The sequence below is a fragment of the Eleutherodactylus coqui genome, chromosome 1 (genome assembly GCF_035609145.1).
Source record: "Eleutherodactylus coqui strain aEleCoq1 chromosome 1, aEleCoq1.hap1, whole genome shotgun sequence".
Lineage (NCBI taxonomy): Eukaryota > Metazoa > Chordata > Amphibia > Anura > Eleutherodactylidae > Eleutherodactylus > Eleutherodactylus coqui.
This window is the reverse complement of record NC_089837.1, coordinates 236,272,466-236,300,191: the sequence shown is the minus strand read 5'-3', so window position 1 is coordinate 236,300,191 and position 27,726 is coordinate 236,272,466. Positions and strand designations below refer to the sequence as shown.

At 46.6% G+C, this 27,726-nt stretch overlaps 1 protein-coding gene across 2 annotated transcripts in view; it reads right to left on the bottom strand.

The window, feature by feature from the left end:
- The window catches only part of LOC136632178 (amine sulfotransferase-like), a 126,310-nt gene that overhangs the window by 67,328 nt on the left and 31,256 nt on the right, over positions 1-27,726 (bottom strand). For both annotated transcript variants that reach the window (XM_066606880.1, XM_066606871.1), the window contains exons 6-7: positions 20,775-20,955; positions 12,347-12,501 (exon numbers count right to left, since the gene is read on the bottom strand). In XM_066606880.1, the coding sequence (XP_066462977.1) occupies positions 12,371-12,501; positions 20,775-20,955 (312 nt within the window). In that variant the 3' untranslated portion in view covers positions 12,347-12,370. The remainder of the gene's footprint in view (positions 1-12,346; positions 12,502-20,774; positions 20,956-27,726) is intronic.

Sequence of the window (27,726 nt, the reverse complement as noted above, 5' to 3'; positions counted from 1 at the left end):
AGCCTAGAATACCTATAAGAAGGTGTCCGACCATCATCGCCAAGCTGTTCCTACCTTCCAGGTTGGAGAAAAGGTGTGTTTAGCTTCCAAGAACCTGAAGGCGCATGTACCCTCTCCCAAGCTTGGACAAAGATTTTTAGGACCTTTCTCAATTGCAGCAAGGGTCAGCCAGGTGACATTCTGACTGAAGCTCCCAGGAAGACTGAGGATTCACCTTGTCTTTCACGTTTCCCTACTAAAGGTATTTCATGAGAATACTTTTGTGGAAAGACATCAACCGCCTTCCCCTCCTGTGAAAGTTTAGGGCCAGGATGAGTTTGAGAAGATTCTAGACTCCAGACTGGTACAATACAATACCTTGTGAAGTTGCAAGGGTATGGGCCAGAGGAGAACTCCTGGGAGCCAGAGAAAAATGTGCATGCTCCTAGGCTCACAAAGGAGTTTTACATGAGATATTCAGGCATAGCCCTGTCACTCTTTCAGTGCATAATTATTGTGTTTCCCCACCTTGATCAAGCTTCTCTTTCTCCAGCTCCTCTGCAAGCATACCGATACCTACTGCTGCTGACCTTTGGCTTCCATTGACTACGCTTCTGTCTCATCTATTCGTACTGCATACTGTGACTTCCCAACTACTCTTCAGTGCTTGGCTTGGCTTCTACACCTGCTCCAATCCAGCATCAGTAAGACGCGACACTGTGAATTAATGCAGCAGCCACCAGCACATTGCCTCATCCCTATAATGTGAAAGCACTGTCTGACTAAGTGTGAGGGCTAAGTGGCTGCACTAACTTGCTGCTAAGCTAATGCCCTGTACCTGTCTTTCCCCCACCTACCCCTGCATATGCCAGTTTGTACCTCTGAGCCACGTGATAGAAAGCTGCCTGTAGTTCTACACAGTGAACTTCTTTACAATGCTGCTGCCAGGAGCCCAGGGTAACAGAATTATTGTATCTTGACACCACCAGGAAGTCCTGGTGGAGACAACAGTGACAGCTGTGTCACGCCCCCTGAACCTGATAGGCCACAGAGCTGGCTCCTCAGAATGTCCTGTCAGCTCACTAAAATTCAGCTCTCAGCTCCTGCCTCCCGTCCCGGCTCCCAGCAGTGATAGAACCTCCTGCCTGCTGGTGTCCCGTCTCCTGTCAGCCCACTAAAATTCAGTTCTCAGCTCCTCCCTCCGGTCCCGGTTGTGATAGAACCTCCTGCCTGCTGGTGTCCCGGCTCCCGGCAGTGATAGAAGCTCCCGGCTGCAGAGCCGGCTCCCAGCTCCTGTATAAGGCTCCCTGGCCTCCCCGTTGCCGTTCCTCATTGCCCGCACCTGCACCACCACACCTCCAGTCCCGATGGTGCTGCTTCTTGCCCAGCTTTATCATGCTGATGCTCATGATCCCCGATGACAGACCACTATACTTGCACAGTCCCAGCTTCCGCCGCCTCTCCAAGGCTTCCCATTGCTAGTCTCTATTCCCCGGCGGCTGTACCATCCCACGTCTGCTCATTCTACCTCTCCGGTCCAAATGCAGCACAGACAGCCTGTGGTCGGTACATGTCACTGCTGGCATCGTCCGTGCGGGTGCTGCTGCAGTGTGGGGCAAGGCAGCCGAGACAGCCACCTGCCCCACATGTGAGCACTGCAGAGCGGCGGTGGGACGCACGGACTCCTGACATCCGCAGCATTGGGGGAGAACAGTCCGCCAATAATTCCATAATTTCTTACACCGGTCTGTGTCTGCAGTGAACTTCACGCACAGTGTACGGCCACAGTCACTGATAGAGAGAAAGTCATATACACGCTATATAGCCTGTCTTCTTTTTCAAAAAATTTAAATTTAAGCTCCTTCGTTGGGCTACGTCTGACCGTCTGCATTTTACAGGTTGTCTGGTGGGAGTTGTAGTGCATCAGTATTGCACAGCTAGGCCTGTTTGCAGCCTCCCATATAATTTTTTTCTGCCTGCAGTTTGCGTTACAATACCGCTGTCAGCCTCAAACTGTACACCAATAATTCCATAATTTCTTACACCGGTCTTTGTCTGCCGTGAACTTCACGTACAGCGTACGGCCACAGCCACTGATAGAGGGAAAGTGATATACACACTATATAGCCTGTATTCTTTTTCCAAAAAAATTAAATTTAAGCTCCTTCGTTGGACTACTTCTGACCGTCTGCATTTTACAGGTTGTCTGGTGAGAGTTGCAGTGCATCACTATTGCACAGCTAGGCCTGTTTGCAGCCTTCCGTATTCTTTGTTTCTGCCTGGAGTTAGCGTTACAATACCTCTGTCAGCGTGAAAGTGTACGCAAATAATTCCATAATTATTTACACCGCTCTGTGTCTGCTCTATTCGTAATCCACCATGCTGAGGGGTTGGGGTAGGGCTAGAGGACGTGGACATGGACACGGGCGAGGACGCGGAGGTCCAAGTGAGGGTGTGGGCACAGGTCGAGTTCCTGGTCCAGGTGAATCGCAGCCGGCTGCTGTGGGATTAGGAGAGAGGCAAGTTTCTGGGGTCCCCAGTTTTATATCACAATTTATGGGTCCATGTGGCAGACCTTTATTACAAACAGAGCTGTGTGAGCAGGTCCTGTCGTAGATGGCTGAAAATGCATCCAGCAATGTATCGACCACCCAGTCTTCTACGTCTTCCACTGCTGCAACTCTGAATCCTCTGGCTGCTGCTCCTCCTTCCTCCCAGCCTCCTCACTCCATGAAAATGACACATTCTGATGAGTAGGCAGACTCCCAGGAACTGTTCTCAGGCCCCTGCCTTGAATGGGAAAAAATGGTTCGTCTCTCACCTGAGGAGTTTGTTGTGACCGATGCCCAACCTTTGGAAAGTTCCCGGGGTCCGGGTGATGAGGCTGGGGACTTACGGCAACTATCTCAAGAGCTTTTAGTGGGTGAGGAGGACGATGATGATGAGACACAGTTGTCTATCTGTGAGGTAGTAGTAAGGACAGTAAGTCCGAGGGAAGAGCGCACAGAGGATTCGAAGGAAGAGCAGCTGGACGATAGGGTGACTGACCCCACCTCATTTGCTAAGCCAACTGAGGACAGGTTTTCAGAAGAGGAAGCAAGTGCAGCAGCAGGACAGGTTGGAAGTGGCAGTGCGGTGGCCAGGGGTAGAGGCAGGGCCAGAGCAAAGAATCCCCCAACTGTTTTCCAAAGCACCCCCTCGCGCCAAGCCACTGTGCAGAGGCCGAGGTGTTCAAAGGTGTACATGTTTTTCAGCGAGAGCGCGGATGACCGACGAACAGTGGTGTGCAACCTGTGTTGCTCCAAGATCAGCCGAGGAGGCACCACTACCAGCCTTACCACCAGCAGCATGCGCAGGCATATAATGGCCAAGCACCCCACAAGGTGGGACGAAGGCCGTTCACCGCCTCCGAGTCGCACCACTGCCTCTCCCCGTGTGCCCCAACCTGCCACTCAGATCCAACCCCCCCTCTCAGGTCACAGGCACGAGTGCCTCCCTGCCTGCACCCACACCCTCACCTTTGCTGTCCTCGACCCCATCCACCAATGTCTCTCAGCACAGCGTCCAGCTGTCACTAGTGCAAGCGTTGGAGCGAAAGCGTAAATACGCCGCCACACACCCGCACGCTCAAGTATTAAACGTGCACATTGCCAAATTGATCACCCTGGAGATGCTGCCGTACAAGCTTGTGGAAACGGAGGCTTTCACATGATGGCAGCGGCGGTCCCACGCTTCTCAGTCCCCAGTCGCCCCTATTTTTCCCGGTGTGCCGTCCCACCCCTACACCAGCACGTCTCCCGCAACATCAATCGTGCCCTCACCAACGCGGTTACTGGGAAGGTCCACTTAATCACGGACATGTGGACAAGTACTGGCAGGCAGGGCCACTATATCTCCGTGACAGCACATTGGGTGAATTTGGTGGAGGCTGGGACCGAGTCAGAGCCTGGGACAGCACACTTCCTACCCACACCCAGAATAGCGGGTCCTTCCTCGGTTCTGGTTCTGCGGCGGTCTATGCCACCTCCTCTAATTCCTCCCCCTCCTCCTACGCAACTTCTACCTGTCAATTAAGAAATGTGAACAGCATGTCACCAGCAGTCGGTATCGTGCGGCGTGGCAGCACAGCAGTGGGCAAGCATCAGCAGGCCGTTCTAAAACTACTCAGCCTAGGTGACAAGAGGCACACGGCCCCTGAACTGTTGCAGGGTCTGACAGAGCAGACCGAACTCTTGCCGCTGAGCCTCCAACCGGGCATGGTAGTGTGTGACAACGGCCGTAACCTGGTGGCAGCTCTGCAGCTCGGCAGCCTCACACACGTGCCATGCCTGGCCCACATCTTCAATCTGGTGGTTCAGCGGTTTCTGAAAAACTACCCACACTTACCTGACCTGCTCGTCAAGGTGTGCCGCGTCTGCGTACATTTCCGCAAGTTCACCACAGACGCTGCCACCCTGAGGACCCTGCAACATCGGTTTAATCTGCCAGAGCACCGACTGCTGCGCGACGTGCCCACACAGTGGAATTCTACGCTCCACATATTGGCCAGGCTCTATGAGCAGCATAGAGCAATAGTGGAATACCAACTCCAACATGGGTGGGGTAGTGGTAGTCAGCCTCCCCAATTCTTTATCAAGGAGTGGGCCTGGATGGCAGACATCTGCCAGGTCCTCAGAAACTTTGAATCATTAGTGTTACCATCCCGCTGCTATGCCTGCTGAGAAGTTCACTGCAAGGCATAAAGGCCGACGCTTTGCGGTTGGAACAGGAGACGGGGGATGACAGTATGTCGCTTGATAGCCAGACCACCCTCATGTCTATATCTCAGCGCATTTTGGAGGAGGAGGAGGAGGGGGAGGAGCAGGAGGAGGGGGAAGAGAGAACTGGGCACACTGCAGAGGGTACCCATGCTGCTTGCCTCTCATCTGTTCAGCATGTATGGGCTGTGGAGGAGGAGGAAGAGGAGGATCCTGAAAGTCATCTTGCTAGCGAGGACAGCCATGTCTTGCGTACTGGCACCCTGGCACACATGGCTGACTTCATGTTAGTCTGCCTTTCTCGTGACCCTCACGTTAGACACATGCTGTCCACTACGGAATACTGGGTGTACACCCTTCTTGACCAATGTTACAAGGAGAACCTTTCCACTCTCATTCCAGATTAGGAAAGGGGTACGAGAGTGATGCAATACCACAGGGCCCTGGTGGACAAAGTGATGCTAAACTTCCCATCCCACAGCGCTAGTGGCAGAAGGCGCAGTTCCGAGGGCCAAGTAGCAGGGGAGGCGTGGCGATCAGGCAGCATCTTCAGCGCAGGCAGGGGAACACTCTCCAAGGCCTTTGCCAGCTTTATGGTCCCCCAGCAAGACTGCGTCACCACTCCCCAGTCAAGGCTGAGTCGGAGGGAGCACTGTAAAAAGATGGTGAGGGAGTACGTAGCCGATCGTACCACCATCCTCCGTGATGCCTCTGCTCCATACAACTATTGGGTGTCAAAGCTGGACACGTCGCACAAACTTGTTTTGTATGCCCTGGAGGTGCTGGCTTGCCCTGCCACTAGCGTCTTGTCAGAGAGGGTGTTTAGTGCAGCTGGGGGAATCATCACGGACAAGCGTACCCGCCTGTCAAATGCCAGTGGCGACATGCTTACACTCATAAAGTTGAATAAAGTCTGGTTTTCCCCAGACTTCTCTTCTCCACCAGTGGAGAGCAGCGGAACCTAAAGATACTTTTCGCTGCAACCGCAGATAAAAGCACTTTCCTCTATCACCGGAAAAACGGGGCATTTAGCTTTGTCAATCTGTCTCTGACATTAGTCCTTCTCCTGCTACTCCTCCTCCAGAAAGAACATGTCATCGCGCTGAACGGCCAATTTTTCTGCGGCCCAAATGGCTCATCTAGCAATGTTTTTACAATTTTTCAAAGTTTCAAAAGTATTGATACTTTAACATGAACCAAATTTTCAATAGGGCTGCCTACAGGCTCTGTTACAAATTAAGCAACAGCGAGCTATATCTTTCAAAAAGTATTTATGGGTTTCACCTGCCCTCTCGGTTGATAAATTTTTCAGAGGTACACTTGTACTCTTGGTACACTTATTTTTTGGGCCCACGCCTACACTCTTATCTAACTAATTTTTCTGTCCTTCGCTTACACTCATGGTACCCCAATGTTTTAGAGATTGGCCTATACTATTACTACAGAAATTGTACTGGGGTCTGCCTGCCTATACTTCTGCTACAAGAATGTTACTGGGGTCTGCCCATACTGCTGCCACTTAAATGTTACAGGGGTCTGCCTATACTGCTGCTACAAGAATTTTACGGGGGTTTGCCTATACTGCTGCCACTTAAATGTTACAGGGGTCTGCCTATACTTCTCCCACGTAAATGTTACAGGGGTCTGCCTATACTGCTGCTACAAGAATGTTACTGGGGTCTGCCTATACTGCTGCCACTTAAATGTTACAGGGGTCTGCCTATACTTCTGCTACAAGAATGTTACAAGGGTCTGCCTATACTGCTGCCAGTTAAATGTTACAGGGGTCTGCCTATACTGCTGCCAGTTAAATGTTACAGGGGTCTGCCTATACTTCTGCCACCTAAATGTTACAGGGGTCTGCCTATACTGCTGCTACAAGAATGTTACTGGGGTCTGCCTATACTGCTGCCACTTAAATGTTACAGGGGTCTGCCTATACCTCTGCTACAAGAATGTTACTGGGGTCTGCCTCTACTGCAGCCACGTAAATGTTACAGGGGTCTGCCTATACTTTTGCTACAAGAATGTTACTGGGGTCTGCCTATACTGCTGCCACTTAAGTGTTACAGGGGTCTGCCTATACTTCTGCCATGTAAATGTTACAGGGGTCTGCCTATACTGCTGCTACAGGAATGTTACAGGGGTCTGCCTATACTGCTGCTACAGGAATGTTACTGGGTCTGCCTATACTGCAGCCACGTAAATGTTACAGGGGTCTGCCTATACTTCTGCTACAAGAATGTTACTGGGGTCTGCCTATACTGCTGCTACAAGAATGTTACTGGGGTCTGCCTATACTTCTGCTACAAGAATGTTACTGGGGTCTGCCTATACTTCTGCAATGTAAATACTACAGGGGTCTGCCTATACTGCTGCTACAAGAATGTTACTGGGGTCTGCTTATACGTTTTCTACTGGAATGTTACAGGGGTCTGTTTATACTATGGGTGCAAAGGCAAAAAAGTTGTCAGCAGCACAATATGAGTACCATATGCTTTGAACAGGTATCCTGCACGCCCACTGGGTTTGGGATCCAAGCCAAGCCGCTCTTTAGTACAAATGTTGATGAAGTAGTGGAAACAGCAGATCAAGGTGCAAAGCAATGAAGTTTCTTTATTTCTTTCCTCCCAGACAGAAAAACACGACGTTTCAACTACAAGAGTCTTTGTCAAGTATGGACAACAAGTGAACAACATAACAAATATATAGTGTGTCTAGTATCACATTAAACCAATCACAGTAGATCACATGATAAAATTCACCTGCATTCATTGATGTCATTATGGCACACACATGCTGCGGAGTTTGTAGCTATGGTGGAGCGTTGTAGCAACCTTTCACTTCCTCTTGTGGCTATGTCGCCCTGGAGACGTGTTATGCAAGGCTCCTACTGGCTGGAATCTGTATGAGTCTCCTCCTGTCCACCGTGACATCATCACATCACGTCTGTATAGCGTGGTCACATGACTGGAGCGTGCAGCGTCATTGGGCACATATCCTGTTCACACCCTGCTCCATAGAGCTACTACTAGACATAAATGTCAGTGTTTCTTAGTAATCACCATGACGTAATCAAGCCGCGCCAGTGAGATGTGGTCACGTGTCCGAGATGAGCCGCATCATCGGGCGCGTCATAGACCCGCAGCCAAGTCCCACTATGTGATCCTACTTAGATAAATCAACATCTATAGTGGACACAAAGACAAGTATATGAGGCATTGCTGCGTGCATAACGCACAAAAAGGAATACCGCATATCTATACATCGGAATATATTATATAATTGCAATGTTATAGCCGCACGTGTGGGCTCCTCCCCAAGGGGTGTGGCCTCCACGTGAAAAATACCATAGCATATTCTTTAACTTTAAACACACAGAAAAGAGTACCGCATATCTATACATCAGAATATATTGTATAGTTGCAGCGTCATAGCCGTACGTGTGGGCTCCTCCCCAAGGGGTGTGGCCTCCACGTGAAAAATACCATTGCATATTTTAAAACGCACAGAAAAGAATACCGCATATCTGTACATCAGAATATATTGTATAGTTGCAGTGTCATAGCCGCACGTGTGGGCTCCTCCCCAAGGGGTGTGGCCTCCACATGAAAAATACCATTGCATATTTTAAAACGCACAGAAAAGAATACCGCATATCTGTACATCAGAATATATTGTATAGTTGCAGTGTCATAGCCGCACGTGTGGGCTCCTCCCCAAGGGGTGTGGCCTCCACGCGAAAAATACCATTGCATATTCTTTAACTTTTAAATATCAATATCCAGAAAAAAGAATAGATATTTGGAGGGCATCATGAATTGGCATGAGATAATCAGGTAAAAAATCAGATATAGCATATCGTGCATATATAATCATGTTAATAGGCCAGTAATGATATTCATAATACACATAGATGTCAAAGTGGCTCATCATGCATTCATCAATATTCACATGATGCTATAACCTCCATACAAGACTACCACCAGTAATCGCATATAAATAATACACGATGGAGAGGAGTCCACACGTGCGGCTATGACATTGCAATTATATAATATATTCCGATGTACAGATATGCGGTATTCCTTTTTGTGCGTTATGCACGCAGCAATGCCTCATATACTTGTCTTTGTGTCCACTATAGATGTTGATTTTTCTATGTAGGATCACATAGTGGGACTTGGCTGCGGGTCTATGACGTGCTCGATGATTCGGCTCATCTCGGACACGTGACCACGTCTCACTGGCGCGGCTTGATTACGTCATGGTGATTACTAAGAAACACTGACATTTATGTCTAGTAGTAGCTCTATGGAACAGGGTGTGAACAGGATATGTGCCCAATGACGCTGCACGCTCCAGTCATGTGACCACGCTATACGTGATGTGATGATGTCACAGTGGACGGGAGGAGACTCATACAGATTCCAGCCAGTAGGAGCCTTGCATAACACGTCTCCATGGCGACATAGCCACAAGAGGAAGTGAAAGGTTGCTACAACGCTCCACCATAGCTACAAACTCTGCAGCAAGTGTGTGCCATGATGACATCAATGAATGCAGGTGAATTTTATCATGTGATCTACTGTGATTGGTTAATGTGATACTAGACACACTATATATTTGTATGTTGTTCACTTGTTGTCCATACTTGACAAAGACTCTTGTAGTCGAAACGTCGTGTTTTTCTGTCTGGGAGGAAAGAAATAAAGAAACTTCATTGCTTTGCACCTTGATCTGCTGTTTCCACTACTTCATCAACATTTAGGCCTCATGTCCACGGGGAAAATAAGAATTAAAATCCGCAGCGGATTTTAACTCTTCTCCCGCGCGTGGATCCGCACCCCATAGGGATGCATTGACCACCCGCGGGTAGATAAATACCCGCGGATCGTCAATAAAAGGGATTTTAAAAAAAATGGAGCATGAAAAAATCTGGACCATGCTCCATTTTCATGCGGGTCTCCCGCCGGGGACGGCTCCCGCGGGCTTCTATTGAAGCCTATGGAAGCCGTCCGGATCCGCGGGACACAAAAATCAGAGTTTACTCACACGCTCTGGTTCTTCTCTTCGCAGCGGCGCCATCTTCTCTCCGTCGCGGCCGGATCATTTTGCTTCGGCCCGGCGCATGCGCGGGGCACGTCACCGACGTCATCATGCACATCCGCCGAGCCGAAGAATGAAGATCCGGCCGCGACGAGAGAAGATGACGCCGCCGCGAAGAGAAGAAACGGAGCGGATGGGAGGTGAGTTTATTCTCATTTATTCCTATTTTCAGCGCTCATGGCGCGGGGCAGGAGGGACCCGCTGCAGATTCTACATGTAGAATCCGTAGCGGGCCCGATTTTCCCCGTGGACATGAGGCCTTATACTATGGGTGCACGCAGACTTCTCATTGCGGTGTTTTACCTATCTGCCTAAAAACACTCACTGACTAGGGCATAAATTGTGGGCTGAGGCCAATATGTATTTTCTCTCGCGTTACGACAGATATCTGTGAAACTCATTTGGGCCACTGAAGAGGAGCGTTACTGGCTTAATGAGACGTTCACAGCTGTACTAGCATCGGAGTGCACTCTATGCCCGCGTTTGCTGAGGGTGTGTGCAGTGGCCTATGTCCTCGCGGAGTGAAAGTCTGCCATGTTTGGGCACTGTAATTTCTTCATGTTTATTACTTTTTTTGGGGTTCCTTCTGCCTGCCTATGCTGTGGGGGCACAAAGACTTCCCATTGCGATGTTTTACCTGTCAGGCACAAAGTCACTGACTGATTTGGGTAAGGTGCAGAGTGCAGATGGCTTTCCCCTTGCGGTGTCGATTGAGCTATCTGAAACTAATACAGAATGAATAGTGTGAGGGGACCCGGATTGCCCATTGCTATGTAACTCGTGGCACCTTGGGTCACACAGTGTGTTGCTGGGACCGAGCCTGACCAAGGGCCCACTCACATACTTCCCACACAGGCTACAGCGGGTCCTAGTCATGGTCTCTTGGCCTTGTAAGGCCACCTCCTACTCCTGCTTGTGGTCAGGGGATCAGCACTGGGCATTATGTATTTGCTCTCGTGTTACCACAGTTATCTAATACACTGGTTTTGGCAAAAGAAGAGGAGCGTTACTGCATTAATGAGACGATCAATGCTGTGCTAGCATCGAAGTCCCCTTATGATTGCTGAAGCTGTTGGGTGAGACCTATGTCCCGGGGGAACTGCAACTGCGGCAGGTTGGGCCTGTGGAACTTTTTCCTGCCAATCCAGTCATTGGAGCAGTGAAAGAAAATGTAACTGATTTAATGTGCCCATCACAGATGAACTAGCATCGAAGTCCGCTTTATGCCTATGATTGCTGAAGCTGTTGGCCGTGGCCTATGTCCCGGGGAAACTGCAACTGCGCTTTATTGGAATGAAGATTGAACGTCAATTTCTCATTGATTCCCAACTGCATTGTGGGCTATCGCCCCCCCCCCCTTTAAAGAGGGTCACTACCTGGCCCTGCCAACTCTCTGCAGTGTGTGCCTTCAGTTCCTCCTCATAGCAGACGCACTTATAAATAGACATGAGGGTGGTATGGCTATGCAGCCAGCGTGTGGAATGAGCGCAGCTGAAAGCTGCGCAGGGACACTTTTGTGTGTGCTGTGGACGCTGGGTCGTGCGGGGGGTTGGGCAGCATGTATTCCAGGAGAAGAGGCAGCGGTGTGACCTGCAGGCAGTGATTGTGCTTGGTTGGATGTAGTGTGGTGCTTAGCTAAGGTGTGTCTTGCTAATGAGGGTTTGTCTGAAGTAAAAATTGTTAGCGGGGGGGGGGGGGCACACTCTTGCCACTATTGTGGCTTAATAGTGAGACCTGGAAGCCTGAGATGCAGCCCTGCATGCTGCCCCTGCCCTGCCCTATCCGTTTATGTGGCGTTTCTATGACTTTCGTATGTTTTCCAGATTTTCACAAGTGAAAACCTAAGCGGAGCATCGGTCATATACAAAAATGCTCGAGTCGCCCATTGACTTCAATGGGGTTAGTTACTCGAAACGAACTCTCGAGCATCGCGGAAAGTTCGACTTGAGCAAAAAGCACCCGAGCATTTTGGTGCTCGCTCATCTCTAGTACCAATAAAAACTACAGCTTGTCTCGCAAAAAAATTAGCCCTTACAGAGCTCCATCCATGGAAAAATAAAAAAGTTATAGGACTTTTGAATGTAGCAATTTAGAAAAAAAAAGATTTCCAAGAAAAGGGGTTTTATTGCAGAAAAGTGGAAAAACCTTAAAAAAATAAGAATTTTGGTATCCTTGTAATCGTACCGTTCCGCAGAAAAATGTATTGTGTCATTAAAAAAATAAAAAATCAATAAAGTCTATGTACCCAAAAATGGCACCGATAAAAACTACAGTTCGCCACGCAAACAAACAAGCCCTTATACTGTCATGTCGACGGAAAAATAAAAGAGTTATGGCTTTTGAAAAATACAGATTAAAATCCGCCAAAAATCGTTGCGTCCTTAAACCCAAAATAGGCCATGTCCTTAAGGGGTTAAATAAATATTAAGAAATTGAACAGCACAGAATTTAGATCTATTTAGACTGAAAGCACAAAATATTGGTTGATGATGAATATTCACTTTTATTATGAAGATAACAGAACTCTAGGATGCATCTACTTCTTTGAGGTCCCACAAAACTTTGATTGGCAGATCTCCCATCTTCTCTTTGTAGACTTTATCAAACATCTCGTTTTGTGCCACCGTCATCATATTTTTCCAATCACCAACAATCCCTGGTAAAGAGTATAAATAAGCTGAGACAGTGGATTTCTATAACAATATAGTTAAAAAAATTAGATTAAAGTCCACATCTAGAGATGAGCGAGCATACTCGTCTGAGTTTGATGCTCGTTCGAGTATTAGGGTGCTCGAGATGCTCGTTACTCGAGACGAGCACCACGCGGTACTCGTCTCGATTAAACGAGCACTGACCATTGAATTCAATGGAGCCGGCAATACAGCCGGCTCCATTGAAAGCAATGGGCTGCTGGCGATCTCAGGATGAATTTTCGGGAAGGGCTTAAAAATATAAGCTCTTACCTGAAAATCATCCTAAGGGTGCGTTCAGACGAGCGTGTTTTGGTGCGTGCATACGCATGCACAAAAACACGCTTGTATTTACAACACTGCATTCCCTTATGGTGTGTGCACATGTCTGTACTTTGCAGGTGCGTTCCTGCAAAGATAGGACATGCGTGCACCATAGGGAATGCACACATTGTTTTCAATAGAGCCGCGGCTGCTGCCGGCGGCTCCATTGAAAACAATGGCCTGCTGGCTCCCTGCATTCTTTTTCAGGAAAGGACTTTACATATAAGCCCTTCCCTGAAAAAGAAAGATTTTAGTGTAAAAAAGAATAAAAATGCAGGCATTCTCTTCAATAGAGCCGTTGCTACTGCCGGCGGCTCTATTGCAGACAATGGCCTGCTGGCTCCCTGCATTCCTTTTCAGGGAAGGACTTTACATATAAGCCCTTCCCTGAAAAAGAAAGATTTTAATGTAAAAAAGAATAAAAATGCAGGCATTCTCTTCAATGGAGCCGCTGCTGCTGCCAACGGCTCCATTGAAGACAATGGTCTGCTGGCACACCTGAATTCTTTTTCAGGGATGGGCTTTACATATAAGCCATTCCCTGGAAATGAATTAAAAGTGATTTAAAAAACAAAAAAATAGATACTCACCTCCCTTCAGCTGTCGGGGAACAGTCTTCTCCTGCTGTCCCCTGCACTGTGGTGCTGAACTGCTGATCTATCACCAGCCGGGGATTTAAAATCCCAGCATGCTGAAAGAGCTGAATGTGATTGGCTGAGGTGCTCAGCCAATCAGAGGGAGCTCTCACTCACACCCATTCATGAATTCATGAATGGGTGAGTGCTGCCTCTGATTGGCTCAGAGCAGGGACTGATCAGGGACAGCTCTCACTGTCAATCAGAGGCAGCACTCACTCACCCATTCATGAATTCATGAATGGGTGTGAGTGAGAGCTGCCTCTGATTGGTGAGGCTGTGACCAATCAGAGGCAGCTCATTCAGCAGGCGGGGATTTTAAATCCCCGGCTGCTGAATACTACTCAGAGCAGTTCAGGAGAACTGCCGGCCAGACGCGGCTGAACTCCGGCTTCAGGGGAAAGGTGAGAGATCTCTCTCTCCCCCCGCTACCTCCCGCCGCTCACCCCCGCTGCCCGCCCGAGCACGCTCAATGTAAGAATAAATGTAGGATAAGAATCAATATGCAAGCCTTAACCCCTTAATGACATGGCCTATTTTGGGCTTAAGGACGCAACAATTTTTGGCGGATTTTCTTCTCCATTTATCAAAAGTCATAACTTTTTTATTTTTCCGTCGACGCGGCCGTGTGAGAGCTTGTTTTTTGCGTGGCGAACTGTAGTTTTTATCGGTGCCACTTTTGGGTACATAGACTATATTGTAAAACTTTTATTTTCTTTTTTATGATAGCAGGGAGAGAAAACTCATCAATTCTGCCATAGATTTTTTTTATTTTTTTTTACAGTGTTAATCATGCAGCACAAATGAGACATTCCATTTTTTCTGCGGACCGGTACGGTTACAACGATACCAAAATTCTTACATTTTTTTTAGGTTTTTCCACTTTTCTGCAATAAAAATACTTTTTTTGGAAATCTTTTTTCTATTCTAAATCGCTGCATTCAAAGTTCTATAACTTTTTTATTTTTCGATGTATGGAGCTCTATGAGGGCTTATTTTTTGCGAGACGAGCTGTAGTTTTTACTGATACCATTTTGGGGTACATACGGCTTTTTTGATCACTTTTATTGCGTTTTTAGTGAGGCAAAATGCTAAAAATTAGCATTTTGCCTCAGTCTTTTAGCGTTTCTTTTAGCGTTTTTTTCCGTGCACAGTCAAAAGCATGTGCAACTTATTGTACGCGTCGTTACGGATGCGACAATACCAAATATGTGGGGTTTAATTTTTTTTTTACCTTTTTTTATGCTAATCTGAAAAAAAGCATAAAAAAGGGGGTTTTTTTACATTTTTTTTTTACATTTGTCTTTTTTTTACATTTTTCTTTTCTTTTTTTTACATAATTTGAGTCCCTCTGAGGGACTTGCAGCACTGTGCCTATGATCGCTGTCATAAGGCATGGCAGAGCTACTGCTCTGCCATGCCTTATCGCTTATACAGCGATCATAGGCATAGGCAATACAGGACGCCGGTGTCTGGCGTCCTGTTGCCATGGTGACAGGCCGGGCTCTCGCGATGACATCGCGAGTTCCGGCCGGAGACACGGAGGGAGTCCGCTCCCTCTGTGAACTCTTTCCCTGCCGCAATCTACTTAGATCGCGGCAGGGAAGGGGTTAACAGCCGGGGGCGCATCTCCGATGTCCCCCCGCTGTTGCAGCGGGACGCCGGCTGTGACTGACAGCCGGCTCCCGCTGCGAGAGAGCGTGGGATCTTATGTGATCCCGCGCTATCTCCAGGACGTAAGTTTACGCCCTGTTGCGGGAAGTACCCCGCTGCCAGGACGTAAACTTACGCCCTGCAGCGGGAAGGGGTTAATGGCACTGGTATGTTTGAGTGGTTAAGTGTCTTGCTTTCCACAACCACATGTCAAAGGCCATGCTGTTCCTGCGGTGTCAATTACTATAAAGTGGGGAATCAAAGGGAGTTGCCCAAAAGGATTCATTCATTAGTGAACAAGGAGTGTGAGAATTACAAGCAAGGGGAAAGTACTGTCAGCGAGCTCTAGCTGTGTCATAATGCAGAAAGCACGGGATCCCGTAGGGGCGGGCCATAGCCTTTTCATGCTCAGGATCACATGATGGCTGAGCTGAATATGGCTAGATTTTCTAAAGGACAGAAATGTCCAAGAAGGCTGGGAAATATTGCATAATGAGATTCTCAAAGCACAATCATTAACAGTCCCTAAAAAAGGGAAGGATTGATGAACCCAGAACTTGCACACATGTTAAAAAGGGAGAAAAATATGTTTGTCAAATGGAAAAAGGAGGGAATATCTAAGGAAGAATATAATGTGGTCTGCAGAAACTGTAAGGCAAGTGTCAGAAAAGCTAAAGATAATCATGAACTGAGAATAGCAACTGAGGCCAAAAGGAAAAAAAAAGGATTTTGGGGGTATGTCAAAAGGGGAAAAAAAAATCAAAGATGCTATACGATATTTACAAGATGAAAATGGTGTATTGGTTAAAAATTATGTTGAGAAGGCCGAACTTTTAAATTACTGTTCTGTATCCATTTTCTCTCAAAAAGTAAATGTAACATCAAATGATCTTCCCTGTGCTATTAGAGGAATAAAAGAATGCAGGCTATCTATAAACAGAGAGATAGTGAGGGAACACGGAGCTAACTTAAATGAACTGTAATGTCCAGGTTCAGATGAACGGTATTAGTGTACCATGTCTACCCTGCCGCACCTGTATCTGCCCCCCTGCTGTCGGCATCAATTCCACCCCGTCTCTGGCCTGTAGTGTGGTCTCTCCATCGCTGGCCTCATTCTCAGCAAGCCATGCTCGCATCTCCACTGCTGTGCCCCGATGGGTCACAGACAGCCGGGGCTCAGCTGTCGCCATAACACTTGCTGCTGCTACTCTTCTCGTCCAGGCAGGAGGAGAAGCAGTAGGAAGAGGAGGATAGAGGCTGTACAATGCCGCCTCAGCATCGCCGTTGCCTCTCTTCACATTTCACCACTCGAACAGGAGAAAAACCATGGAGGCTGTACACCACGGGAAAGGTGTGTCTGAGGGGTGTCTGCGGAAGCAAATCGACAGCTTTGCCTGTGAACTGAGGCCAGCCAACCCATGTCTCTACCCATGCTCCCGGTGGAGACAGGGCACACTTATATCCAGATGAATTACATCCTGAAGGAAGCAGCAGAAGTAATTGCTGAACCACTTGCCGTAATCTTTGAAAATTCCTGGAGAACAGGAGAAGTCCCAGAAGATTGGAGAAGAGCAAATGTTGTCCCCATCTTCAAAAAAATGGTTGATCAGGAAAATCTGGTAGATCTAAACTTTAGTAAAGCATTAGACAAAGTATCCCATACCATCCTTATTGAAAAAATTACCAAATATGGGATTGACTAGTCAACTGTTAGGTGTTTGTCACCGTGACAGAAAGGAAAACCCTGTGTGTCAACAAGCCTATCACCGAGGGAATCACTAAAATATAACTTTTATTAGGTAAAGATAAAAATAAAAATGTATAAAAGGCGTGGACTCTTATTCCAGTTACACTCCTACTGGACAAGTAGATATTCTAACAGTAGTAAGTCCATATAAGTATATACCAGATGATGCGCTAAGTTCTAACTCCACAACCACAATGACCCCATCTATATTGTTGGTGCATGGGTCGAGATATATATTATGGTTGTGTACAGCTCCACGTGTATAAATGGCCACAAGGGCTAACAAAGCACAATGTAGGTTATATTTTTTGTATTTATACGTTGGAGCCGATAAATGGGTAAAGGCCAGAATAATAAATGTAACCCCCGTCTGGCAGAGTATTGAGGCATATATTAATGCCCAGGAAATGTAGCATCAATCAGGTATATACTATGTGGTATATCCCCTATTATGGTGGATAATACCCTGATGCGATAACCAGCTATAGTAAACACGGTCACTAATTTCATCTATATAGTGACTCGCTTGACTGACGTCATTTAGCGTGTTTATCTAGTTTATATAAAAGCTGGCAAATAGACTGCAGCGCTGAGTGGTCTGTAACTAGGAGTTAAATGGTGCAAGGACATATTACAGCACCAAACGTTCCTTTTATTTTACCACATTCCCATTAGGGACAGACACAGCGGAGAGTCTTAGACCAGGGTCATTAACTCATAAGACCCTGTCACATGGACTAAACACTGCTGAGTGCAGCTAATAAAAACAGCTGATCACTGCTTCACTAGAGATGAATGCCGCTGTTTGTGAGATTTTATAATCACTAGCAGCTACGAGCAGCTGAACTGAAGAGGGTTCAATAAGATATATAATGAACCCTCTTTGTCAGTAACTGCTGCATTCACTATCACCATTTAAGCATAGATAGCCCGATATACAATGATGTGGACATCTGTGGCATGTCAAGCACAACAATAAGGCTATCTTAGGCTGGCTAACACCATCTACGCGTTTCCACGGTCCTTAATGCAGTGACCGCATCATCAGGATGGTGAATCTAGGTTATAGAACCGAACAGCCAGATTGCTGCTCATTTTCACACAGCCGTTCAGGCTGTTCGGTTCTATAACCTAGATTCACCATCCTGATGATGCGGTCACTGCATTAAGGACCGTGGAAACGCGTAGATGGTGTTAGCCAGCCTAAGATAGCCTTATTGTTGTGCTTGACATGCCACAGATGTCCACATCATTGTATATCGGGCTATCTATGCTTAAATGGTGATAGTGAATGCAGCAGTTACTGACAAAGAGGGTTCATTATATATCTTATTGAACCCTCTTCAGTTCAGCTGCTCGTAGCTGCTAGTGATTATAAAATCTCACAAACAGCGGCATTCATCTCTAGTGAAGCAGTGATCAGCTGTTTTTATTAGCTGCACTCAGCAGTGTTTAGTCCATGTGACAGGGTCTTATGAGTTAATGACCCTGGTCTAAGACTCTCCGCTGTGTCTGTCCCTAATGGGAATGTGGTAAAATAAAAGGAACGTTTGGTGCTGTAATATGTCCTTGCACCATTTAACTCCTAGTTACAGACCACTCAGCGCTGCAGTCTATTTGCCAGCTTTTATATAAACTAGATAAACACGCTAAATGACGTCAGTCAAGCGAGTCACTATATAGATGAAATTAGTGACCGTGTTTACTATAGCTGGTTATCGCATCAGGGTATTATCCACCATAATAGGGGATATACCACATAGTATATACCTGATTGATGCTACATTTCCTGGGCATTAATATATGCCTCAATACTCTGCCAGACGGGGGTTACATTTATTATTCTGGCCTTTACCCATTTATCGGCTCCAACGTATAAATACAAAAAATATAACCTACATTGTGCTTTGTTAGCCCTTGTGGCCATTTATACACGTGGAGCTGTACACAACCATAATATATATCTCGACCCATGCACCAACAATATAGATGGGGTCATTGTGGTTGTGGAGTTAGAACTTAGCGCATCATCTGGTATATACTTATATGGACTTACTACTGTTAGAATATCTACTTGTCCAGTAGGAGTGTAACTGGAATAAGAGTCCACGCCTTTTATACATTTTTATTTTTATCTTTACCTAATAAAAGTTATATTTTAGTGATTCCCTCGGTGATCAACTGTTAGGTGGATTCAGAACTGGCTGAGTGATCATATGCAAAAAGTGGTCATAAATGCCTGCATATCCAAATGGAATAATGTGTCAAGTGGGGTACAACAAGGCTCTGTCTGGGACCCAGTGTTGTATAACATTTTTATAAATGATCTAACAAAATGGTATTTAACAAGGTGAGAGAGAAGAGAGAGTGTAGCGATTTCAGACTGGATTGAAGCCTCAGGAGTAGTAACCGCAGGTCTGGAAAATAGTTAGGCAAGAGCCAGGAGTCAGCAATGGCAGGTCTCGGTTTGCAGTACAGATGGATAAGGCAGGTAACGTAGTCAGAAGGGAAGCCAGAAGTCGGTATCAGGAGATCTGGTAGCAATAGCAGAGTAGCAGGCAGAAGTGTAGGTTGATCAGTCAATGCTGTGGAGTTGAATAATCATGCAAGAAGAGAGTGGCAGGGCCAGGCTTTTATTGTGAGTCTTAATCAGGAACAGGTAGAGCTAGAATAGAGGCTGGATAGTAGTATCTGGAAACAAAGTCAAGGTATACAGGGGAACTTGTCCGTAGACTTGGATGTCTCAGAAGAGAAAGATGCCAGCTGGAGTGCAAGAGGTTCCCCTGGTTTGATTTCTGACAGAGAGAGGATTTAAAAAGATCTAGAAAAGCACGAACAGTGCGCAGCAACTAACAGAATGGTATTTAACAAGGAGAAATACAAAGTCCTACATCTGGGCAAGAAAAAAGCACATACAGAATGGAAGGAATTGGGCTAAGCAGCAGCCGATGTGAAAAAGACTTGGGTATACTAATAGATCTACTAATTAGTATATATATATATATATATATATATATATATATATATATATATATATATAACATGAGTTAACAGTGTGATGCAGCAGCAAAAAAGGCAAACACAATTCTGGGATGTTTTAAAAGAACCATTAGGTTAGATCACATAAGGTAAATACTCTGTTTAGTTCTGGGTATACCAATTTAAAAAAGACAGACAAACGGAGCATGTTTAAGCCATATTAGGAATGGTTAAAGTATCTGGGAATGCTTAACTTGCAAAAAAGGCTGAGCGCAGACTTAATAGCTGTCTACAAATATTTGAAGGGCTGTCACGGTGCGGATGGATCAGCCTTTTTCCATTTGCACAAGAAAGGACTACAAGCAATGGGATGAAACTGAAAGGGAGCAGACACAGATTAGATATTAGAGAAAAAACTTTCTGACAGTGAGGGTAATCAATGATTAGAGCAGGTTGCCATGGGAGGTTGTGAGTTTTCCTTCAAAGGAAGTCTTCAAACAGAGGCTGAACAGACATCTGAATGGCATTATTTAGTGATCCTGCATTGAGCAGGTTGTTAGACCCGTTGACCCTGGAAGTTCCTTCCAACTCTACCATTCTATGATTCTTCAAAGGAAAGTTTGGACTTCATTCATTATTAGAGTTGTCTAGAAACAGTTTACACCACTCTCCCCATAATCATGCCCAGCGAACAGTGATCCCAGTATGTTCACCACATTACTGCTGAGCCGTTATAGCGCACTATTCCTCACAGCCTATATAGAAAGATTGCCAGGGGAACACATCAGCTTAAGTCCTAGATTGGTGGAGATTTAAGAGGTAACTGCCTTTTCTTTTTAATTTTTTACGGTTTTTGATTTTTTAAATTCAATTTTCAAACAATCCTATCATTTTACTTTACCTTTACGTAGAAAATTTCCTTTAGTATGGTCTAAGAAGTCACTTGAAATGAAAGTGTAATTAGCAAGAGGATCTTCTTTCATGTTCTTAAAAGTTGCTTTTTCCACCACGGTGTCTATGTCTTTCTCATTGAGCTTTATATTCACAAATGTGCATATTTTCAGTACAGCAGATCGAAGGTCCTGAAACAGACATTAATTAATAACCACATAACACACAGATATGAGAATTATTCTCACGAATGTTTTATCGTGACCAAAAATCATGACTATCTGAAGCATTGGATGCCAATGCATTTGTTAAGATGGGCAATTTTCCAGCCTGGACTAAAAAAATAGTAAAAAGGAGAACAATAAAGTTTTACAAATTATTAAAACAAAGTAAAAATGATTCAATAAAAGGCTGTGAATGGTTCCTCGAGCGCTGGCTCTGATTGGCTTAACCACGTGCTCGGAATCAATCAGAGGCAGAGCTTCCTGGAGGTGGGTATTTTCAAAGTCCCAACCAGGAAGCTCTGCAGGAGAACTGCAAGCAACTACCATGGGAGCTTCAGGGGAGATGCGCGGGAAGATAATAGTGCCAGATAGGTGATCTATTTGTTTTTTTATGCAGCTAAGGCTTAGTTTAGGGCTTTTACAGTAGGATTTCCTATTGCAAAAGTTGCATCGCATCACACGAAAACTACGTTTTCGTGCCATGCAATGCTACACATGAGAAGGCTCCATAGGAAAACACGGGCTATAAAAAAATCGTAAATTGGGGCGGAGCCTGACCGCTGAAGAAGATGGAGTGCTGAGCCCGGAGCTCTGTCTCATCGGCACCCACGGGGACCTCTAACAGCCGTTCCAGGAGGCTTATTGATGGGGAAAATCGGCAAGGAAAGAGGGGGAGAAGTCCAGAGTACCCCCAAAGCACAGAAGGGACAAGCGGACATGCAGCGGTACCTAAAAGACTGGAGCACCCGCTCTCCCCGTGCTCCCTCCAAGATGACGCCGGCAGCAGCAAGAGCTTGCAGTAACAGTAAGGAGAGAGACGATGGGGACTCTTCTGATGAAGAGGAGGGGGGAAATGTATCGAGGAGCTTCATGAGGGAGCTCCTTTCACAGGCACTGCACCCAGTTAAGGCAGATCTGGCTGACATCAAAGAGGATCTGAGGCAGCTGGGACGCAGGGTGGAAGAGTTGGAGTCCACTGCAGCTGCTATCATCTCTCACTCACATGGGTTAGAAGACACCTTAAAAGAATACAGATCTCAAATTAACAAAGTCTTCTTGATGCAAGAGGACATTGAAAACAGGAACAGGCGTAATAATGTCCGCATTAAAGGACTGCCTGAGTCCTGGGCTGCAGAGTGCCTACATAAAGTCACCAAGGAAGTGTTCTGCCAGCTTGTGGGAGAGGAGAGAGCTGCCTCCATTTGCATTGAAAGAGTACACAGGGCGCTCAAACCCCCCCCTCAGACCCGCCGAGAGACATTATATGTAAAATCTTAGCATTTCCAGATACACGGGAAATATTGAAAGCAGCGAGGCAAGCAAAGGACATTCGTTATGGGGACGCTTCTTTACTCATCTTCCAGGATTTGTCTCTAACTACCCTGGCTAAGCACAGGATGATGCGCCCTCTCCTAGAAGTCCTGAGGAACAGGGGGATCAGATATGCTTGGCTGTTCCCCTTCGGCCTAGGGCTGACCCACAAGGGCCGCAGACTAAATATAAGATCTCCAGACGATTTGCTACCTTGTTGGCAACTTCTGGACATGGAACCCATCGAAATACCCAGCTGGCTCCCACTGCCCGAACCGCTGCGATAAGCCCTACCTTAGCAGAAGCTGGGAGCTGGAAACCGGTTACCAACCACAAGTCCCCTAAGGTGAAGAAAAAAAAAGCCCAGGGAAGAAATGGCAGTGGTGGACACTTGAAAGACCGGCTGGAGCGAGCCTGACAAGTCCACTTGTTTGGCGTGAGTCACGGATCACGCCAACCCCCATAGCCCTTGGTTGCGGCTTGCTGTTCATTTCAGTTTAAAGGTTATTGTTGGCAGCAGCAGGAGAATTGGGAGTAAGGACGCAGGTCTCACTGCAGCGTGGCCTGCTGCGCTTGCAGGGCCAGACATATTGCCCTGTCTGCCACTCCTCCTCCTGACTTTCTCTCTGCTTCTTTTCTCTCCTTTCGCATATAATGTTGTTTTAAATATGCCTCATCTGCTTTAAACAATCACTCCCCCATAGTTGTTGTTATAATGTGTAACTTTATTTGTTATCTCCTGGATTATCTCCAGTAACTTCCAGAGGTCCCCGAACGTGCCTGTCAGGTCAGGCTGACTTGGTTATATAGTTAACTGAGTACTGCACTTCAAATTTGGAAGCAGGCCGCCCTCTACTTAGTGTGAAGTTTGAAACGTTTTAAATTACATTTCTTGAGGGGCTACCCCGGTGGTTCTCTCAAGAAGCAACCAACGGTGCTCTCAACTTCCCCCCTAATTTTTCCTGCCCTTTCTCCCCCTCCCCCACCCTACCCTACTCCCAAGCACATTGACTCGGGTAATTGTTTACCTCAAGTGAACGCTCTGGTTATTTGTTACTTATTGTTTCTCTTGTGTCTCCGCATCAAGTGACCCAATGAACAAGATTAAGGTTACGTCTTTTAATGTCCGGGACCTCAACACGCCAGCGAAACGCCACAATACCGCCTGTCTGATCAAGAAGTATGGGACGAAAATCCTACTCCTACAGGAAACCCATTATAAGAGGATCAGGTGTTTCTCCCTGCCTGGTAAGCAATTTTCACAGCACTTTCACAGCACGCACGCGACCTCCGCCTCCAGGGGAGTCTCAACTCTTCTCCACAAATCTATTAATTTTACCTGCGACTCGCAGTATACAGATGGTGAGGGAAGAGTTCTGCTCCTGAAGGGGAAGTTGGACAATACACAGATCACCATTGCTAACTTGTATGCACCTAACTCTGATCAAGTTCCATGGCTGATAGCCCAACTGGAGATACTAAAGAATTTTGCGGTTGGACAGATTATCCTGGGCGGGGATTTGAATCTAACCCTTAATCCCCTTTTAGACGCATCCACTGGTAGATCTCAAATACCTCAAAAGAGATTGAGGAAACTCAATAAAAGTTTACAGGAGTTGGGCCTGGTGGATGTATGGCGCCTGTTTCACCCAGCAGACAGGGACTATACCTTCTTTTCACAGGTCCACCGAACACATCAAAGGTTGGACTATATCCTAGTCTCCCCTGGGCTCTTAAAGGCTCTTCAGGGGACTCACATAGATGTGAAGACTGTTTCCGACCACGCTCCAGTCCTTGCGGTACTACACCCCTTCAGACAATCTCCCAGAGAGTGGCGCTGGAGATTGAACGCTTCATTGTTCGATTCAATAGAAAATGTAACCACACTCAGCTAAAATGGAGGAGTTTTTTCAGTTAAATGCAGGTGGGGAAATGAGCAAACCCACGGTTTGGGAGGCACACAAGGCCTATGTTAGAGGCTTACTGATTGCAATGGGCTCCAGGGCCAAGAAGAAATCCCAAAAGGAAATTGATGACAAACTAAATCAAATTGCCAGGCTAGAACAAAGAGTTAAACTTTCCCAATCAGAGACCGAGCTAGGCAAGTTGACGGAAATAAGAAAGGAGCTGTTGCTCTGCCTCAACGCCAAGTTTAATAAGAAACATTTGTTCTGGAACCACATATTTTACATCCCAGGTAATAAGGGAAGCAAACTAACAACTTGCTTAATCAAAAAAGCAAGGATTAGAACACAATTACCGCGATCAAAACAAAAACGGGCAAAGTATCCTCAGACACTAATGTTATTGGTAAGGAGTTCCAACAATATTATGAAGGCCTCTACAACTTACACAACCAACCTTCCCCTGAGGAGGCGTTATTAGCCAAATCCAGGATTGACGCTTTTCTCAAAAAGATCCCCCTTCCGAGACTAAGTGAAGAAGACGCAAATTCTTTATTAGTTCCGGTTACACAAAACGAAATCAAAGAAATAATAACTTCTTCCCCCCCGAACAAAAGCCCGGGCCCAGATGGCCTCTCCATGTCGTACTATAAAACCTTCTAAAACATCCTGATACCCAGAATTACAGACCTATTTAATTCCCTGCTTGAGGGTGCCCCACTTCCCAGACAGACACAAGAGGCGCATATTACGCTTATTCCCAAAGATAAAAAAGATGAGGCCCTCTGTAGCAGCTACAGACCTATTTCCCTTATTAACTTGGATGTTAAACTCTGGGCTAAACTCCTGGCCAGGAAGCTTGGCAGATACATACCAGACCTCATTAACGAGGAGCAGGCGGGGTTCGTGAGGAGAAGGGAGGGAAAGGACAACTGTAGAAGACTATTGCATGCTTCACGCATAGCGCGCTTAAATAAGATCCCCTTAGCATTTGTTGGAACCGACGCGGAAAAGGCGTTTGATTGGGTGGACTGGCAGTATATGAAAAGTACCCTTCTTAATTATAATATCCCAGTCAGCTTCGTATCAGCGATCTTTTCCCTTTATGACGCCCCTCACGCCAGGATTAGGGTGAACGACATTTTGTCACCCCCCTTCGAAATTAAGAATGGTACTCGTCAGGGGTGCCCCCTCTCTCCCTCCTTATTCGTCTTGGCCCTGGAGCCCCTACTGACGCAGATCAGACAAGACCCAGGTATAGCGGGTTTAACTGTGGGTGATACCTCCATATCCACCGCGGCCTTCGCGGACGACATTGTCTTCGTTATAACCAACCCGGAGGAAGGACTTCGTAGACTTGTCAAAATTCTGAAAGCATACGGTGAGATTTCAAATTTCAAAATTAATTTCGACAAGTCCACGGTCTTGAACATTTCTATCCCACCTGCGCTTAGCAAAAGACTCTCTAGCTCTTCACTGTTCGCGTGGTCGGAAACAGCTCTGGACTACCTGGGAGTTAAAGGGGTTGTCCCGCGCCGAAAGGGGTTTTTTTTTTTTTTTTTACCCCCCCCCCCCCCCCCCCCCCGTTCGGCGCGAGACAACCCCGATGCAGGGGTTAAAAAAACAAACCGCACAGCGCTTACCTGAATCCCGGCGGTCCGGCGTCTTCATACTCACCTGCTGAAGATGGCCGCCAGGGTCTGCTCCCTCCGTGGACCGCAGCTCTTCTGTGCGGTCCATTGCCAATTCCAGCCTCCTGATTGGCTGGAATCGGCACGTGACGGGGTGGAGCTACACGGAGCCGGCATTCTGCACGAGCGGCCCCATTGAAGACAGCAGAAGACCCGGACTGCGCAAGCGCGGCTAATTTGGCCATCGGAGGCCGAAAATTAGTCGGCACCATGGAGACGAGGACGCCAGCAACGGAGCAGGTAAGTATAAAACTTTTGATAACTTCTGTATGGCTCATAATTAATGCACAATGTACATTACAAAGTGCATTAATATGGCTATACAGAAGTGTATAGACCCACTTGCTGCCGCGGGACAACCCCTTTAAAATCCCCCAAAAATTTAGATGATTTATTTGCAACTAATTTTGTCCTACTACTGGATAAGGTGAAAAAACTGGTTAAGGACTATGATTTGCCAAGCATCTCCTGGTTCGGGAGACGCAATATACTTAAATCCTATATATTACCGATCATCCTCTACAAGATCAGGATGTTGCCAATATATCTTCCCCCGAGCTTTTTCAAGATGCTCCGTACGTTATTTGCAGCCTACGTGTGGAGCAAAGAAGACCTAGACTAGCATACAGTCTAATGATCAGGAGGAAATCGGAAGGAGGTATAGGTCTACCTAATATTGTAGATTATTACCGGGTGGCTCAGTTAAATTACTGGATGGATTTGACACACCCCTTAGGAGACAAGGTCCTTCCAAAATTAGCACTGGACCACTCTAAGAGCGGTTCACTAGGTGACTTGTGGTTCCCGGAGAGGAAAAGATACCGTGCAAATGATTTTTCCCTACTGCTGAAGGGCCAATGTGAAGTAGTAGATAAACTAAGGGAGAGTTTGACTCCGAGACCATCTCCGGTGACCCTGTTAAATTTATTACCTAGATATCTGACTCTGCAAGGAGATCCGGTTTCTTCCTCCATTTGGAAAAAATTTAATCGTTTTACGGTGGGGGATCTCCAAGGGATGGCTCATAAGCCGGCGGCAGAGATCATTCAAACACTTCTGCTGAACTGGTGCCCTTCATTCCTGGTAAGAGCCTCAGTGATAAGAGTCCTTGAGGATTTCCTTGGTACAAGTAGATCCACCCGGCCCAAAATGCCATTCGAACGCTCCTTAATAGATCCTGACCCCAGGGCGCGCAGAATTTCGCGGCTTAGAGGTCAATTTATAGTTCCACAGGTGATAAATAAGCCCGCATTCTTGACCTCCTGGGAAAGGGAATTGGGTATCCAGCTGACATCAGCGGACACTAAGTCAATCCTGGCCTCCGCGTATGGCCTCTCTCCATGCATCCTCGCACAGGAATCTCACTATAAATTATTGGTACGATGGTATAAAACTCCACAATGGTTGCATGCATACAAGTTGGCACCACATGAGAGATGTTGGAGATGTGGAGTGGAGACTGGCTCCTATCTGCATATATGGTGGTCATGCGGGAAACTTGAGACCTTCTGGAGAACTTTGTTTTAACACCAGAGATGATCTTTCTATGGAGACCGTCCCAAACGTTCCATCCGTTGAGAGACAGATTGGTAGTTCAACTGATCGACGCAGCTAAAGCTCTGATTCCGTTGCATTGGAGGGAAGACTCTCCTCCCCTTCTCTCACATTGGAAGGAGAAGGTGGATTGGATTTATAACTTAGAAGAGCTCGCTAGCTCGCAAAATAATACACAAGAGAAATTCATTACAACATGGCACCCCTAGCGTGATCTGAGGCTCTTAGACATACTAGCCCAGTAGTCAATGTGCTATCCTATACCCCCCTCCCCCCCA